A 19700-nucleotide genomic window follows, 5' to 3' on the forward strand; every position below is an offset into this window, starting at 1 on the left:
CTGACTGCAACATAAGTGGAACAGTAAACGATCAAATATAAATAGAAATGCATCTTGAAGAAGGTAGGGTATACTGCATCTGTAGAATCCTTTAAGCTACTCGCTTGGGGGGAAAGAGACGTCAGGCAGCTGGCGAAGAGCAGCCGCTCTTGGACGCGCTCAGGCGTGAAAAACCCCAAATTTCCAGAGAAGGAGGATGCTTAGCGCCGTTGATGGTCATGCTTCAGCTGCAGTAGTAAATTGCTCTTTGTTCCCAGGACACTGGAAAAAGGAACAGTGCTCACTCAACTAAGCCAGAGAAAATCTAAGACTAACAAGTTCTATAGAGCAAGCACACTAACGAATGTTCCGTTTCAGCTTTGGATCATTTCAGGATGGCGTTGTTCACTTTGACATTGGGGCAATCAGAATTTTTTAGCTCTTTTTTCTTAATCGAGCTTTTGTACTGTTTTCGAGTTGAACTTTGTCAGCTGTTCTGTTGAAAGAAATTCTGTAGAAAGTAAGTGCAGAGGACAGGAAACCGTTAGAGGTATTTTCCGATGCCTATGGACCATCGCCAAGCCAGGTTCTAGACTGCAAGCGACTTGCCGATTGGAGTGAAAGTAGGGATCACCAAACTCTGGCCACACCTGATCAATGTCAACGCTACGGTGTGCACCACATGTGGACAATGTTTTGCTTATGACTCTTCCTCTGCCTGTCTTTCATCTTTCTTTCTCTCTCTCTTTCTCTCTTCAAGAAGCTTTATAACAGAGTCGGAAAACTCTGTGTCACTTGTTAATGTAATGCTCGTTGCGTTTGTTAAATGTCTTCCAAAATGAACACAGCAATTTACGAATAACGTCACTACACTTGCAATAACATGGAAACAGGTAATGACAGTAGCATCTGAAATATTACAGGATTTAGGTTAGGATCATACTCCTGTAGGTCGGGTATGCAGAAAGGACGAATAGCCATATTTGTACAAAAAAACGCAATTAAGAACATTTATATTAATAAATTTTGCTGAAAGCCGCATATAGCAGCGTGTGTAACAGAAACAGAACTGCGCAACAAACTCTTTACAGTAATAACTGTGTGCAGCATATCTTCAAAAAATTGTAATTAATTCATATGTCACTTAGAAACTGTAGTTGTCTGTTTGAAATTTTTAAAAAGGTAAGTGATAGTTGTCTAACTCAGATTTTCTAAATCTCCTCCCGTAAGAATCTGTGAGACGGAAAAGGAAAAGGGACCGCTTGTCGAAAATTTTGGATTTTGAGCTAATGTAATTCTTAGTTTCAGCATTAAATTCTGAACAATTTGTAAAAGAAATAGATTTTTGTTTCCAAATTTGAGTGAATTAGGACAGGTTAAATATTTGTGATGAAAGATAGTTCTTTTGAGATAATGAGTTTTGACGTTTCACTTCCTTACTATTGTTTAATTGGACATATTTAAGAAACAAATTCTGCATATATATTACCCTTAAAAAGTCTTTACCATGTGGTATGTAATTAACCCCTTGAGACTATAGTACATTGCACTACATATAAATTTAAAATCAAATAAATTGGCCCCAAACTGAGAGAAATTTTTGAACCCTGTGCTGTTTTCTTTTGGCAAAATATCGGTTTTTTATTATATGTTACTCCCAACTGCAAACTGGCAACATCTATGGGCATTTATAACTGTAATATAAAAAGGGACTACTTATTTTGTTTGGCACAACTACAGCCACAAAATGTTCGTTGTTTACCCAAAACTACTCTCAGCTCCTTAAAATGCCTCTAAAATTTGGAAGATGCTATTTTGTGAAGCATTGCATACACAGCTCTGAGATTTTGAGAAAGGGCCTGCTGTCAGGCGAATGTCATTTCCCCATAACAACAAAATGTCCGTTTTCAGAAGGTTGACATCGATTGCTTTTAATGATCTAATTGACTCCAGTTGGAGTCAAACAACTTTCGAATCGATACGGTAGTGTACAGAATGAAGGATATTATTATAATACACCAAACACAAAAATGGATATCTTGAACAGCATTAACGTTTTTCTTGTGTAGCTTTCACAGGGACCACACCTTCATCCGTAGACAAAGGCGTTATAACCATCGGTTTTCATTTCACAGCCGCTGGCTTGTTTCTTTTTCAGTGGCCCCTGTACATGCTTGTACATTTTTACATTTGTCCTCTAGCCATTCCTGTTTAGCCGTTTTGCACTTTCTGTCAATATCATTTTTTAGACGTCTGTAATCCCTTCAGTTGCATTTTTGTATTTTTTCCTTTCTTCAGTTAAATTCAGTATCTCCTGTGATATCCAGGGGTTTCTGCTATGCTTTGTCCTTTTACGTATTTGATCTTCTGCTTTCTTCACTATTTCACCTCTCAAAGCCACCTACTCCTCTTCTACTGTATTCCCTTCCCGCGCTTCAGTCAAACGTCGGCTAATGCTCCCTTTGATACTCTCAATAATTTCTGGTGTTTTCGATTTATCGAGGTCCCTGTTCGTAATTTTCTATCATTTTGCGTTTTCTTCAGTTTTAAAGTACAGTTCGTAACCAATAAATTGTGATCCGAGTCCACATCTGCCCCTGGAAATGTCTTACAGTTTAAAATCTGCTTCCGAAATCTCTCTCTTACCACTATATAATAAATATGAAACATACCAATGTCTCCAAGTCTCTTTCACGTATACAGTCTTCTTCCATGATATTTAAAACAAGTGTTAACGATGATTAAATTACGATCTGTGCAAAATTCTACCATGCAGCTTCCTCTTTTATTTCTTTCCCCCAAATCCATGTTCACCTACTATTTTTTCTTCTCTTCCTTTTCTTACTATCGAATTTTATTCCTCCAGCGTAAATAAATCTTCATCTCCATTAACTCTCTGAATTTTCTTTTATCTCATCATGCTTTTTTTTCATTCTCTTCATCATCTGCGGAGCTAGTTGGCATATAAACTTGTACTACTTTGGTGGGAGTAGGCTTCGTGTCTGTTCATATTAGCTTACCCGCATTCCTGTTTCTTATTCATTATCTTACCCACTTCTGTATTACACATATTTGATCTTGTATCTATAATCGGCTATCACCTAACCAGAAATCCTGTTTCTCCTGCGACCGAGCTTCAGTAATTCTCACTATAAATAACATCAACCTAACTATTTTCCTCAAATTTTCTAGCGTACCTGGCCAATTAATGGCTCTTCCTACCTGGCCGTTTAACGGATCTAACATTTTACATTCCGGTTAATAGAACGGCAGATGAGATGTCTTCTGAGTAGCCCCCTCACGGTGATGCGAATGGGGGACTATTGTACTTCCGGGAAGTCTTGTGTGGTGCTGCAAAAGGACCCATATTAAGGAAATTACTTTCCTTGTTAATAAAAAGTTCATAAATGTTAATGAATGGTATATACCCATTTCATTGTTACTAAACTCTGAAAAGCTTTCAGGTTTAACCTTCACTCTGCAGCGGAATGTGCTCGGTTTTTAACCTTCCTGGCAGATCAAAAGTCTGTGCCGTTCCAGGACTAGAAGCGGAACCTAGCCTTTCACCACTAATGCTTTTGCCCCCTGAGCTACACGAAAACATGTCAAGAATTGCCCTCACAGATATATTTCCACCACTATTTCTCCCCTTATTTCCAAACTTCACACAAGCTATCCTGGATATCTAGTCGTTTTCTGCGGCGTTAGGGTGCGAAAATTTCTTGCGATTCGAAAGGACCCAAGCGGATCGTTACTCGGTAGCTCCAACTTACAAAGACTTGTGATTTGCAGTCCGAAGACTGGTTTGTTCCAGCTTTCCACGCTTGCTTATCCTGTGCAAGTCCCTTTATTTTCGAATAAGTCTGACACCTTCATCCCTTTGAATCTGCTTATTGTATTTATGCCTAGGTCTCCCCTGCAATTATACGCTCCACACTTCCTTCCATCACCAAACTGACTCTTCGTTGATATCCCAGGATGTGTTCTATCAACCTATCCCTTCTATTAATCAAGTTGTGCCATTAATTTCTTTTTCTCTCAGTTCGATTCAGTACTTTCTCTTTAGATGTTCGATCTACCCATATAATCTTCTTCTGCAGCACCACATTTAAAAATGTTATTTTCTCTTCTTATCTGAATTGCTTATCGCCCATGTTTCATTTCCATTCCAGACTGCATGCCAAGCAAATACATACAGTGAAGACTTCTTAAAACTACATGAATTTATATTGGATGTTAACAAATTCTTCTTCAGAAATGTTTTCTTGCTATTGCAACTCTGTTTTATATTCTTTCCATTTCGGACCTTATCAGTATTTTGCTGTGCAAATTGTAACTCATCTACTAGTTCTAGTGTTGCATTTCCTAATATAATTCTTCGGCATCGCCGGATTTAATTCGACTTACTCTTGTTTTACTTTTGTTGATGCTTGTCTTATAACCTCCTTTCAAGTCACTGTTCGTTCCATTCCAGTCTTTTGCCGTTCCGACAGAATTACAATGTCATCAGCCAACCTCAAAATTTTAGTTCTTCTCCTTAACTTTAATTTCATTTCCAAATTTCTCCTTGCTTTCCTCCATATCTTAGACAAAGTACAGATTGAATAACATCGAGTATGGCCCACAACCCTGCACAAGTTTACAGAAATACAGTAGTGTGTGTGTTTTGGGTGATCTATGGCGATATCATTAGAGCTCTACAGCAGTACAGGTGTCTGAGCAGCTTCCAGATAGGGAAATGGGCTTGTCAGATCCCAGTGGAGTGATTGTTGACCGAGCACTCTAAGGACAACGGTAGCTTGAGCCATTCTACACACACTGATAGCATAACCCTCCAACAAACAAACCAGAAATAGTAGTAGCTGATACATGGACCATGTCGCTCTCCTTAGACTGAGGCTCGTGAGGTAACGTGCATTATGTGCTCTATATACATGGTCCAGTCACATTAATGTGACTAAAGCCTACGTTCGACGTCAGCGTGCAGTAACCACTCACAGACGGAAAGTTGGAGCACTAGCAGTGCACGGACGGTACATAAAGCGTATCAGCGGGAGGTGGGAAACAGTGCAGTAGTCATGTGGAAACGGAGCGATTAATCTGACGATCGGAGGGGACATGGTCTTTCGCTTTCAGGTCAAGGGTGGAAGAATTTACGAAGTTTATAAACTGTTCGCCTGCCACCATGGTTAAAGTGTACCGTGCATGGCGAAATGGAACTACACACATCAAAAAAGTTTTTCGTCATTTCGGTTCCGAGAGTTCCGGAACATGTACAGAAAATTGGAATAGAGATCAACATGGACATCATTTCCACCCTTTTTATTGTTCATGAATACAGCGAGACCTTCAGAGGTGGTGATTCAGATTGCTGTACACACCGGCACCTCCAAATAACCAGTAGCACGTCCTCTTGTATTAATGCATGCCTGTATTCGTCGTGACATACTATCCACAAGTCCATCAAGGCACTGTTGGTCCAGATTGTCCCACTCCTCAACGGTGATTCGGCGTGGATACCTCAGAGTGGTTGGTGGGTCACTTCGTCCATAAACAGCCCTTTCAAATCTATCCCAAGCATATTCGATAGGGTTCATGTCTGGAGAACATGCTAGCCACTCTAGTCGAGCGATGCCGTTATCCTGAAGAAAGTCATTCACAAGATGTGCACGATGAGGCGCGAATTGTCGTCCATGAAGAGAAATCTCTCGCTAATATGCTGCCGATATGGTTGCACTATAGGCCGGAGGATGGTATTCACGTATCGTACAGCCGTTGCGGCGCCTTCAATGACCAGAAGCAGCGTACGTCGGCCTCACATAATGCCACCCAAAACAGCAGGGAACCTCCACCTTGCTGCACTAGCTGGACAGTGTGTCTACGGCGTTCAGCATGACTGGGTTGCCTCCAAACATGTCTCTGACGATTGTCTGGTTGAAGGCACATACGACACACATCGGTGAAGAAACCGTGATGCCAGTCCTGAGCGGTGAATTTGGCATGTAGTTGGGCCCATCTGTATCGCGCTGCATGACGTCGGGGTTGCAGAGACGGACCTCGCCATGGACGTCAGGAGTGAAGTTGCGCATCATGCAGTTTGAGTCGTAACACAACGTCCTGAGGCTCTACGAAAAGCATTATTCAACATGGTGGCGTTGCTGTCAGGGTTCAACCGAGCCATAATCCGTAGGTAGCAGTCATTCACTAAAGTTGCCTGAGGAAGGCAAGTCGTCGACAATTCCTGTCTCTGTATCTCCTCCATGTTCCGAACATTGCTTTGGTTCACTCCGAGACGCCTGGACACTTCCCTTGTTGAGTGCCCTTCCTGGCACAAAGTAACAATGCGGACGCTATCGAACCGCGATATTGACCGTCTAGGCATGGTTGCACTACAGACAACACGAGCTGTGTACATCCTTCCTGGTGGAATGACCGGAAATGATCGGCTGTCGGGCCCTTATCGTCTAATAGGCGCTGTTCATGCATGGTTTCTTACATCTTTGGGTGGGTTTAGTGACATTTGTGAACAGTCAAAGGGACTGTGTCTGTGATACAATACCCACAGTCAACGTCTATCTTCAGGAGTTCTGGGAACCAGGGTGATGCAAAAAAATTTTTTTAAAGTATGTATTAAAACAGGTGCCTAGGCACGTGTGATGCACGACGAGCCGTAGATGATGGAGGCCAACGACGGCTGTGGAAATGTCTACGGCGGAATATACTTGCAAATGTTGAACGGCTGACCACCCCGGTGAATTACCGGGGTTATCAACAGTTTCTCTTCAACGACCGTTCAGTAAACACTGCTGCGTATGGGCCCCTTAGCAGGCGCCTGGTTCGTGCACCAATTCTCACTGCTGCTCATTTGCGACGAAGGTTGAAATATGCACGCCAGTGACTCAATTGGACATCCACCGAGTTGCGACAGGAGGCCATTTCTGATCAATCTGCTGTGCAAGCATTCCCTGTTCACTGTTTCCCTTACCATTCATTGCTCATCCTATCTCCACTTGTTATTCATATATTACTTCTGAGGAACTTCATTTCACATGCCTGTAATCTTCTTACATCTCTTTTCTTCGCTAGCCATGTTTCAGATGCGTACGTCAATAGTGGGATGTAGTAACTTCGATATTTCACTTTTCTACTGTTTGTTGGAACATCTTCGTTCCAAACCAGGCTCCTAACACTTCGCAGGAATGCTTCTGCCTCTCTGACACGTTCACTCATCTCTTTCTCATTTCTTCCATTTTCCTCTATCACACTTCCCAAAAGCTCTCCACCTTCTTCTGTTGTTACCTCCAATCCTTATTCCGCTAGTTGGTCTATCTTGATTTTTAGTTGTTATCAGGATCTCAAATTTGTTTGCATCAAATTTCGTCACATACCGTCTCACAGTCTCTTCCCAAACATTCAGCTGTTCCTAAATCTTCTCTTCTCTGTTTCCTCATATCATCAAGTCCTCTTCGAACATCATTGCTTTCATCTTGTCTTCTCCAGTTTTTTTTGCCCCCTTAGTCATTATTCGTCCAACACCACAATGAAGAGGAAAGGTGAGAATGCACTGCCCCGTTTCACACCACTTGTTTGCTGGGAACAAACCGTCCTTTCACCTCCCAGTTTCACACGACTCAGACTTCTGCAGTATATTTCCACCACTGTGCTTTTGGTGTCTTTTTCCACTGCTTTCTTTTCTAGTGCTTCCCAGACGTTTCTTCTAAAGACGCTATTAAGTACCTTTTCTATATCTACATGGACATCACGAGGTCTTCCCGAAATTCAGAATGGTGCTCCTGGAGCTGCCTCACTGCAAATATGAGGTTCAAATGGCTCAAATAGCTCTGGGCACTATGGGACTTAACTTCTGTGGTCATCAGTCCCCTAGAACTTAGAACTACTTAAACTTAACTAACCGAAGGACGTCACACACATCCATGCCCGAGGCAGGATTCGAACCTGTGACCGTAGCGGTCGCGCGGTTCCAGACTGTAGCGCCTAGAACCGCTCGGCCATCTCGGTCGGCGCAAATATTGAGGTCAACAGTTGACCTCCCAGGTCTGAAGCCATGCTGTTCCTTTCTCAAAATGTCCTCAACCCTTGTTTGGATTCCGTTCTCCAGAATCTTTTCATATTCTTTAGTAAAGTGGCATCAGTGTGACTCCCATGTAGTTTCCACAATATTTCCCACTCCATTTCTTGACTATAGGAACAATTAGTGCCTACTTCCAATCTTCTAGAGTCTTCTTCTCATTTCACATCTCCCTTAGAACACGATACAACCACTGTTTCCCACCTTCCCCTGTTGCCTTCACCATTTAGACAATTAATTTGTCCACACCTGGTGTCTTTCTTCCGTTCATCTTGGCCAGTGCCATTTTATTTTTTTTCCGTGTCAAGTCGTTTTCACCCCAGAGTTTACTTCTACCTCCTTTAGTCTACTACCATGGTCTCAAATTCCGTTCGGATGCAAATGCTCAAAGTATTCCTTCCACACTATCTTCAGTATTTCTTTGTTATTAAACTCATTTCTCTTTCTGTCTATCATTGTTGCTTCCTCTCTCAAACATGTCCTCTTACTTTTGACCATTCCATATGCCTCTGCTATTTTCCTCCATCATCTTTGCCATTCTTCCAGTCACTTTCTTCTCTCCTGAGCCACACACCTCTCTTGCTAATTCGGTCCTTTCTCGGAACCATAGCCTGAAGGCCTTGTTCTTCCTTCTCACTACCTCAATGACTCTTTCATTCCACCATTGTGTCCCTTTCCACCATTTTCTACCTCTTGTCCTTCCACATATAGCTACTGTAGGTTCTACCATAGCACTTTTAAACTGTCCCCATTCCCCCTTTTGTTTTTGGTTCATGCTTTGATAACCTTCCACGTATAATCTCCTGATGTTCTTTGTTGACTTCAGTTTGCGTACCCTAATGCTGCTTTCCTGTTTCTCCATCTTCTTCCATTTCTTCATGATTCTCATGCTCATTACCAGCTGGTGCTCACTATCTAATGTCTCAGATGGTAGTACCTTATATCAGTTAAAGATCCCTTACTTCCCAACCACAGAGAGCGTAATCCACCAAAGATTTCTGCGCTAGATTTCTGCTGAACCACGTTCCTTTATAGTTCTCTTTTTTCCGAAACCATAAGTTTCCCACCACTAAACAGTGTCTCTAGCAGAATTCCAGTAATCTCTGTCTTCTTCATTTCTACTTCCCCATCTTTCTGCTCCCAGCCCATTTTCATACCCTTATCTTTCATTCCCTACACGTGCGTTAAAGTCTCCATGAGTATTACCCGTTATTATTGTCTATTCAACTGCTTTTGTGGTTCTCCCTCAAAGTCCTACTTCTCTTGATATGTATGTACAGCCCACTTGAGGGTGGTACAACTAAACGGAGCTGCAAAAGGTGGGTATTCAGACTTTTGAGGGGTTGTCACATTAATGTGGCTAGACCGTGTGCCAAAGGAATTGTCCTGATCAATTCATTGATCCATCATAGCCCAGCCCAAACTGCTAAGGATAGAAACCTGAAACTTGGAAAGGTTGCTGATCTTATACTGTAGGAACTGTTTGGAAAGCGATTTTTCGAAATTACACCCCTAATATGGTAATATAGGAGATAAAAGGTTTATTGAAAAAAGTCGCTATTATGGTTATTTTGAAGCTAGAACAACGCAACCTGGTATTTGGTTTCTTTGCCAGAAATAAAACAATATGTGTTTCCGTGTTTTTGGAAGTTCAAAGACAAAGGGCGTGTAACAGTGTGTGTAATTTTTTAAAAAATAATCATTATTAACGAACAAAAAAGACTTTTTAAAGCTACATGTGTTAAAATTGGTATTTGACTTCACGGTTGGAACTAAAAAAAATACCTTTTTCAGTGTTTTTGGAAATTCAGCTCTTAAGGGCTGAAATACAGGTTGAAATTTTTTACTACAATACTTCATTATATTACATTTTTCGAAGCTAAATTTATGAAAATTTATGTTTGACTTGTCGGTTAGAAATAAAAAAAATACATGTTCCGGAGATTTCGGAAATTCAACCTGCAAGGGAGTGAAATAGCGAATGACAACTTTCGTTCTATTAAAATATTTTCAAGCTAAATCTAGGACTACTGGTTTTTGACTTCTCGATTAGAAATAAAGAAATATGTTTGGGGATTAAGAAAAGCCTCCGATCTCAGCTATCAGAATCCCTTTTTGATCAGAAGGACGTTCGGAAAAGACCATGCTTATATGGCCTTAATAAGCGTGAAAAGTTTAGAAGGTGTTTCAATTTATAAATTAAATCAAAGAAAGCTACTTAACTGTCTCCAAAACAAACTGACTTTGTCAGAATTGCTGTTTAGTGCATTTATTGTTCAGTTGGCCTAATGTACGTTTATAAAATTATGTTTGTTTCAATTACTACGCAGACTCCCGCAGTGTGGTCAAAAGCATCCGGACACCTGGCTGAAAATGATTTACAAATTCGTGGCGCCCTCCATCGATAATACTGGAATACAGTACGGTGTTCGCCCACCCGTAGCCTTGATGACAGCTTTGACAGCTTCCACTCTCGCGGGCATACGTTCAATCAGGTGCTGGAAGGTTTCTTGGGGAATAGAAGCCAATTCTCCACGGAGTGTGCACTGAGGAGAGGTATCAATGTCGGTCGGTGAGGCCTGGCACGACGTCGGCGCTCCAGAACATCCCAAAGGTGTACTATAGGATTCAGGTCAGGACTCTTGTGTAGGCCAGTTCATTACAGGGATGTTATTGCCGTGTAACCACTCCGCCACAGGCCGTCCATTATGAACAGGTGCTCGATCGTGTTGAAAGATGCAATCGCCATCCCCGAACTGCTCTTCAACAGAGGGAAGCAAGAAGGTGTTTGAAACATCAGTATAGGCCTGTGCTGTGATAGTGCCACGCAATACAACAAGGGGTGCAAGCCCCCTCCGTGAAAATCACGACCACACCATAACACCACCGCCACCAACTTTACTGTTGGCACCACATGCCCTGGCTGACGACGTTCACCGGGCATTCGCCATCTCACACCCTCCCATCGGATCGCCACATTGTGTCGTCACACCACACAACATTTTTCCATTGTTCAATCGTTCAACGTTTACGCTCCTTATACCAAGCGAGACGTCGTTTGGCATTTACAGGCGTGATGTGTAACTTATGAGCAGGAAACAGTGGACCTGGGAATATTAAGGAGTGTGGAAATCTCGCGTACAGACATATGACACAAGCGACACCCAATCACCTGACCAAGTTCGAAGCCCGTGAGTTCGGCGGAGCACTCCATTCTGCTCTCTCACGATGTCTAATGACTACTCAGTTCGCTGATATGGAGTACGTGGCAGTAAGTGGCAGCACAATGCACATAATGTGAAAAACGTATGTTTCTGGGGGTGTCCGGATACTTTTGATCACATAATGTATATTCGTGCCAACAAGAAATCGTAACCTACACATTGTCTATAACGTGGGTGTCGCAAAACAAAAATGATAATACCAAAACAGTTCTGTTTCAATACTTATGCCTCTTTACTGATATGAAACTTGTAAAACAAGAATGTAAATCCAAGAAATAAATGAATTATGGGCTCCTTCATTTAGCAGTACATTGAAAGATGACTGACTTTGAATGAAATCTCAGAACATAGCACAGCAGTAAGTATTTGTAGCTTAAGACATTTTCCTAATGTTTAAATGAAGTACAGACAGCGATTGTCAACATAACGAAGTCCTAAATATGTCCAGCTTGCGACCGTGTTCGATGTCAATAAGTGAGTCTCATTTACCCTTAACGAGACTGAATGAATTTTGATAGCTGCCGTTGGCCGACAGATACCACTACGAGGCATACTTTATATAATGTTTCAATGTGCTTTATTATAATCGAAATCAGCTACGCTATATTATGATTTTGAAATCAGTGGAAGTCGATCTCATACGGGGTCCTACGACAGTAGTTCTCACCACAGACAGAAAAGGAGGGAAACGAATGCGGCGAATGAAGTAGAAATCACCACACAGCGTGAAGTGGTTGCGGCTACTACTGCAATAACCGCTTTTGGACGTGACTTACACGAACCTCTCGTCTGTAACTTAGTGACTTACGAGAGAATTGTAATCACTATTGAAGTTAAATTGCAGTATGTCGGACAAGGAAAAGGAAATAAATCGTAATCACAACTATAAAGATAGTCCGTTACTGATATATCAAAAGTGTGAAAATTAGTTTCTCATTGTGAAAATACGTAGTCTCCCGTAGAAAACAGTGAGTGACATTCTTACGACACAGAAGCAAAGAGGGTGTGCGTGACGCTTTGGTTTCGTAATTCAGTGACACAAAAACAGAAAGCACCGAAAATTAAAGCAATGTCGCTATTTTTATATTCGACACAAAAATTTTATTACAGACCATTAATAAAAATGATGTAGTGCCGTAAAAGACTGCTGATCCAAGTCTTTTCACCAAAGAATGCTCCTTTTTGAGCGACACTCCTGTGTCCGTATCTCGTACACCTCGTTCCACGTCAGAATCATCAGCGTTGATTACCGGCTTCATTTGGATGGCGCTAAAAAAAGAAAACACAGAGAAACTGAAGTGTATTATTTCTCTTTTAAACAGGAAAATAAGAAATACGTTTTAATGGAATACATATGAACAATCAGTCTTTTTACGAGTGAGATTGCTGCGTGGTTCTAATGCAACTGTAGCAACGAATAAAAGAGATTACTAAATGAATTTTTATAGCACAGCTGAAAACCAGTCATAGCAAGGGAGAATATTCTACCAGGAGGACAGTGCACCTACGAGTAGGAACACGTGACGTTTCTCGATCGGTGTTTCAGTGTAGCGAGTGATAACAGAATCGCGTGAAGGACTGCGCACTAAAACCGCCATAAGCAGTTTCCGCCGTTTCCAAGTGTTTTTGTTGTGAGACACGAGGTTGTGTTTTCTGCAGTTCAAATGGCTCTGAGCACTATGGGATTTGACGTCTGAGGTCATCAGTCCCCTAGAACTTAGAACTACTTAAACCTAACTAACCTAAGGACATCACACACATCCATGCCCGAGGCAGGATTCGAACCTGCGACCGTAGCGGTCACGCGGTTCCAGACTGAAGCGCGTAGAACCGCACGGCCACACCGGCCGGCCTGTTCTGCAGTATTATGAGTTCTACATATATATAATTGCTGTGTACAACATTAAGGCTTGAAACGTCCCCTTAGAAAAATTAAACGTAACTGTGCTTCCAAAAATCCCTACGAAAGAATGGCCCTGACTAATATTAACCTATACGTTTCACAAATCACTTACCTCACAAAAATCTTCGTTACTCAAGCTACTGCAATACAGCGAGCACCACTACTGCCAGCTAAATAAAAGATTCAAACTACTGAAGGCACTAACTACTGACAGGCATAGTTAGCAAATGAAAGATTTTAATACAGAACAGACAATGTATTTACCTTAATAGTCATAATATATATGGTAGTTCATGACATCCAGTCTTACGAATTACAAAACTCCGCCATTTCTCTCCTCACATCCACCACTGCTGGCGGCTCACCTCCAACTGCGCGACGCTACGCGCTGTTAGCATCCAGCTGCCGCTGCCCAACACTACAATGGCAGACAACAATGCAAACCAGCCACAGACTGCACACGGCACAGCCAGTGATTTTTATACAGAGCGCTACGTGGCGGCGGCGTTACCAATAAAAAAAAACCTAAACAGCCTACTTACAAGCTGTTTGGGTGATATTCTTAATTCTTTGGTTACAGAATTTTGAGCTGAATAGAATTCAGTGTATTTTTCAAACTACTCTGTGCAAGACAATTAAAAGGCGACTTTTTCGAAACCCCGTAATAGTCTACCATTGTGACGTAGAAGTCTGAAGTTTGGCTCAAGGGTGCCTACAGCCTTCCTCCGTAATGGTCCAAAAATGCGCCGTGTGACGTCATCCTCGAACTCAGCGACATTTCAAACAGCAACGTGTCGACAAATGCGAGAAAAAGGCCAGAGCTCAGACGTTCATATGAGGTGTTCACATTGGCACCAAATTTCATCAAAACTCTGCCCAACGCCAGCGCGGACGTGACAGACGATGGGAATCTCGTCACATCTCGCCTTAGCTTCTTCTGACCCCCTTCTCTTGACACATCTGCGATGGAGGTCAGAGCTGCGACACCCAGCGTTAAAATATGGTACGGTTTACTTATGGCGGACCGAGGGTAACACTCCAGACGCATAGCCCGTCAGAATCGAAGCAGAAAGCCTTCAGGAGCTGGCATAAAGAAAGTAAATAAAGTCACCCTTTCTCTTGGGGCCTGGATTTACAAAATTTCGCGGTCGAAAACGACAGTTTGCAATGCGATGCACAACAGAACGACGTTCTTGAGAACTTTGACTCTGAGGACATCCTTCGTACGATTCAGCCCTTCTCTAAGGACATCCTGGGCCTGCAGTCCCATACTACGTGATCTGACCCTTTTGAAGTGTAGCGCGAAAGCAATCTTTTGCTGTGGTATGCAGGTTGGCACCTTGCAAAACCATTCGACGAAATCTGAAATGTTATCTGAAACAGCAAAGGGTGTTTATGCTTTTGAGACCTCCTGTTCCGCGCCGTCCTGTGGCGTGATGATTGGGGAGGAGGGGGAGGGAGGACATTGACATGCAGGTGAATAAAGGACATAGGTTCCCTCTAAGACCCCGCCGTTTGGTTACAACCTCAGTGCCATCTGCGCACCTGTCGTAAAAATGTCCCTGTAAAGAGTCAGCTATTCACTGATCCCTAAGCGCCTATGTCACTGGCAACCATTTCGACACACCTCGGATGAGTAGCGCTACATCGTTGAACCAGCGCCTACTGGAACCAAACGAAGTGATGTCGAAAATGTTCCGAAAACATGATCCTTTAATTCTGTTGTGCTGCGCAGTTACGCATTTTGCGGGCAGTTAAGCCATACTTCGTTTGTAATGCACCCTGAAATGGAAGACGTTCTTCTATTATGAAACACGTAATGTTTGAGATTAATTGAGTTTCTTAAATAACATAACAATTTTCCGTGTCTTGGAGATGTATGATAGCGTTCCTTGCCAATATCTTCAATTTAAATCTGTTTTTAACTTTTAAATGGTTTTGATAATACTTCTTAATATCTTTTCACTAATTGATTTTTGCTGTGTACTAGAGTAATACATAGGCTATACCGAGGCGACAAAAATCGTGGGATAGAGATATGCACATATACAGATGACAACAGTGCTGCGTACACACTACAGTGGTGGAGCTGTCATTTGTACTCAGGTGATTCATGTGAAAAGATTTGCGACGCGACTATGGACGCACCATGGGAATTGACGGACTTCGGATGCGGAATGGTAGCTGGAGCTGGACGCGTGAGACATTCCATTTCGGAAGTCGTTAGGGAACTCGATATGCAGAGATCCACAGTGTCAAAGTGGGCCTCGAATACCAGGCATTACATCTCAGGACAGGCACCACAGTGATCACGGCCTTCTCGTAACAACCGAGAGCAGCGGCGTTTGCGTAGTGTTGTCAGTGCTAACAGACACCGACACTGCGTGAAATAAGCACAGAAATCAATGCGGGACATAGGCGAACGTATCTGCTAGGACAGTGCGATGAAATCTTGCGTTAATGGACTATGGCAGCAGACGACCGACGCGAGTGCCTTTACAGCACGGCATCGCCTGTAGCGCCTCTTCTGGGTTCGTGGTCTTATCGGTTGGTCCCTAGACGACTGCAAAACCATGAATTGGTCAGATAAGTCCCGATTTCAGTTGGTAAGAGCTGACGGTAACTTCGTGTGTGGCGCAGAGCCCGACGAACCCGTGGACAAAGTTGTCAACAAGGCACTGTGCAGGCTGGTGGTGAATCCATAATGGTGTGGTCTGTATTTGCGTGGAATGGACTGGGTCCTCATTGACTGAAAATGGTTATGTTCGGCTAGTTGGAGACCATTAGTCGCTACTCGTGAACATCATATTTATGGATGAAAGTGCCCCATGCCACCGGGCCACAACTGTTCGTGATTAGTTTGAAGAACAACCTGGACAATTCGAGCTAATGATTTTGCCACACAGATTGCCCGATATGAATCCCATCAAACATTTATAGGACATATTCGTGTACAAAATCCTGCACCGGCAACACTTCCGCCATTACGAACAGTTGTAGAGGCAGCATGGCTCAATATTCCTGCATGTGACTTCGAACGACTTGTTGAGTCCATGTCAAGTCGAGCTGCTCCACTACGCCGGGCAAAGGTAGGGCTGACACGATATTAGGAGCCAGGTTGAGGATTTTCAGTGCCCGGGGACTGGGTGTTTGTGTTGTCCTCATCATTTCATTATCATCATCATTCGTAACAGTGGCTAGACTGGATTGTAGAAACATGGGCTGTGTAAAAATTGGGACTTTGTACGGGGGATGATGACCACGCAGTTGAGCACCCCACAAACCAAACATCATCAAACATCACGATATTTTGAGGTGTCCCTTGACTTTTGTCACCGCAGTGTGTTGAATACAGTATTGAACAGATTTGCTCGACTCTAACACTTTTAAATTCAATTAGAATATGTGTTCCCAGGTGCAAGGCCATGTAAATTGGAACAGTTTTTCACGTCTGGAAAAACATCACATACTGGGAGTACATTTTATAATTGCAGAAAAAGACTGCAGCACACATCAAGTCAATGATTTCGTTTCAGAATAGAACAATAAAATGTATCAATCTTCTGTTACAGCGACAGTGTGAAAAGTGTTCCCAGATACAAGGCTCTTCTCCAAGACTAATATTTAACGAAGACATCTACAATAAAGTTAAGCTTCCAGAATGAGATTTTCACTCTGCAGCGGAGTGTGAGCTGATACGAAACATCGTGGCAGATTAAAACTGTGTGCCCGACCGAGACTCGAACTCGGGACCTTTGCCTTTCGCGGGCAAGTGCTCACCCAACTGAGCTACCGAAGCACGACTCACGCCCGGTATTCACAGCTTTACTTCTGCCAGCATCTCGTCTCCTACCTTCCAAACTTTACAGAAGCTCTTCTGCGAACCTTGCAGAACTAGCACTCCTGAAAGAAAGGATATAGCGGAGACATGGCTTAGGGATGGCTGGGGGATGTTTCCAGAATGAGATTTTCACTCTGCAGCGGAGTGTGCGCTGATATGAAACTTCCTGGCAGATTAAAACTGTGTGCCCGACCGAGACTCGAACTCAGTACCTTTGCCTTTTGCGGGCAAGTGCTCTGCCAACTGAGCTACCGAAGCACGACTCACGCCCGGTACTCACAGCTTTACTTCTGCTAGTATCTCGTCTCCTACCTTCCAAATTTTACAGAAGCTCTTCTGCGAACCTTGCAGAACTAGCACTCCTGAAAGAAAGGATATAGCGGAGACATGGCTTAGCGACAGCCTGGGGGATGTTTCCAGAATGAGATTTTTACTCTGCAGCGGAGTGTGAGCTGATATGAAACTTCCTGGCAGATTAAAACTGTGAGCCCGACCGAGACTCGAACTCGGGACCTTTGCCTTTCGCGGGCAAGTGCTCTGCCAACTGAGCTACTGAAGCACGACTCACGCCCCGTACTCACAGCTTTACTTCTGCCAGTATCTCGTCTCCTACCTTCCAAACTTTACAGAAGCTCTTCTGCGAACCTTGCAGAATTAGCACTCCTGAAAGAAAGGATATAGCGGAGACACGGCTTAGCCACAGCCTGGGGGATGTTTCCAGAATGAGATTTTCACTCTGCAGCGGAGTGTGCGCTGATATGAAACTTCCTGGCAAATTAAAACTGTGTGCCCGACCGAGACTCGAACTCGGGACCTTTGCCTTTCGCGGGCAAGTGCTCTGCCAATTTTTTTTTTTTTTTTTAACAAAATATAGCAGAAAAAATTTTTGGCTTTCAAGGTGTTTCGAACCGTTACTGTAAGTTCAGCATGCTTCCCAACCTTTCCTGTTTTATTTATTTTTTATAGATTTACTACTCCTAGACCATATTTTTTGTTTTTTTTACGCTACCCCCTTTTTTTAAATTTTTTATTTGTGATGAGAATAGAATGAACATAGTATATATGAGTTCTAGGCTGCCGTTGCGCAATATAAGAAAAGAAAGGAAATGTTTTCTTGAGGTGCACAAAAGACTATCACATCATTGTCGAAAGGAAAGTTACTCCGCTGCTCTGCGAGAGAAGGAAAATGTTGAGAGGAAAATGGGAAAGAAAAAAAAAATGCCTTCTGCATTGGTGAGCATCTGAATAGTATCTTAAAATTCCGGCAAGAACTAAAGGATTCATACATACAGGCAACTGGCAACCTCTACTATCCAAATATTGTATTTGAAGCATTTAACCGTTAATTATGATTTTCAGCATATTTCCAAATATCCTCCTGTAGTCACAATGTTGGCTTATTTTAAAGTGTTCAATTTCTATGTAAGAATAATAGTCTAGGAAAGTAGCATGCCTATTCTGCATAATAAACGATGCTGTGTGGCCCATGATCCACGTTGTAGCGTTGTTTTTTGCTCGTGGATACCTCAGTTTTTGTGGCTGAGTGATCTCTAAAAGTTCTACACCACTGGGCGTCGTACGGTCTATCACTGACAATCGTTGACGAAGAAATGTTGTAATTTCTTCTGCATGTCCGCAAGTGAACCTATGAAGGAGCGTATCGACTCTTCCGCATGCGTCACAGTTGGGCGTTGGATGAAGGCCTATTTTATGTAGCTTTTCATTCGTTGCTACTTTATCGTTGACTGTGAGATACCAGTCGGCTATGACGCGTGATGGTAACATGTCGTTGTGCACATTCCGCCATATTATACTCCAATGTGTATGTGGATATTTTCTTCGAGACGATTCCTGTGGTTTGTTGTCATGAGAAGGTCATAAAGCTTCCTGTTCGTCAGGCTTCCGGTATCGACGATGTTGTGTCGAATGTAGCTCATTTCCATGTAGTACAGTCGCACATGTCGGTAAGAAAGTGGAATGCCGGCGATATTAACGGGTGGGTCCAAGCTATGAGGTTTCCACCGCTGAATGAGGTTTCTGGTGAGACTGGTCCTCCGGGTACGAAACTCCTTCCTGATGCGATTTAGGAGCAGGGTGACACATCTTTTGTGTACTTTAATGAGGTTAAGGTCACCTTTGGACGAAGGTAAGGTTAAGGTATCGAATTGAACTTTGAAAATATGCCCCCTAAAAATAAACCAACATAACGCTTGTTGTATACTCTTGGCTAGGTGGTCGGAGATTGGTAGAATTTGCGCCAAATAATTCATCTTGCTCGTAATGGCGATCTCGATGGTCTTAACTTTCTGTAGTATGTTCAAGTCACGGTCGGAGTGAAGCATCAAAGCAGCACGTAATTTATTAAGCATGTGTGACCAGTTCTTCGTCAGGAATTTGTCTGGTTTGGCTTCAAAAGTAACACCGAGGGTTGTGTGAGAATCCTTTACCTTGCACCAGGTAACATGGGATATGTCTCCGATACCGCCACCGATTTGCAAAACTGTGGTTTTAGTTCTATTGAGTATTGCTCCTGAAAGAAACGTGAATGTTTGTAGAAGAGTTGCTGCTGACAGAAGTTGTTGCGATGATGACACAGTTACGCATATATCGTCAGCATACGCAATGCATGGGATAGTGACAGACTCGACGCTAAGCCCGATCCCG

The 19700-nt window shown here is 42.8% G+C and overlaps 1 protein-coding gene across 4 annotated transcripts in view; it reads right to left on the reverse strand.

The window, feature by feature from the left end:
• LOC126324775 (UDP-sugar transporter UST74c) overlaps nt 1-19700 on the reverse strand; it is an 89407-nt gene that overhangs the window by 24370 nt on the left and 45337 nt on the right. For all 4 annotated transcript variants that reach the window (XM_049995112.1, XM_049995117.1, XM_049995119.1 and 1 more), the window contains exon 2: nt 12405-12561. In XM_049995112.1, coding sequence (XP_049851069.1) covers nt 12405-12561 — 157 coding nt within the window. The remainder of the gene's footprint in view (nt 1-12404; nt 12562-19700) is intronic.

This window comes from Schistocerca gregaria, chromosome 2 (assembly GCF_023897955.1).
Source record: "Schistocerca gregaria isolate iqSchGreg1 chromosome 2, iqSchGreg1.2, whole genome shotgun sequence".
Taxonomy (NCBI): Eukaryota; Metazoa; Arthropoda; class Insecta; order Orthoptera; family Acrididae; genus Schistocerca; species Schistocerca gregaria.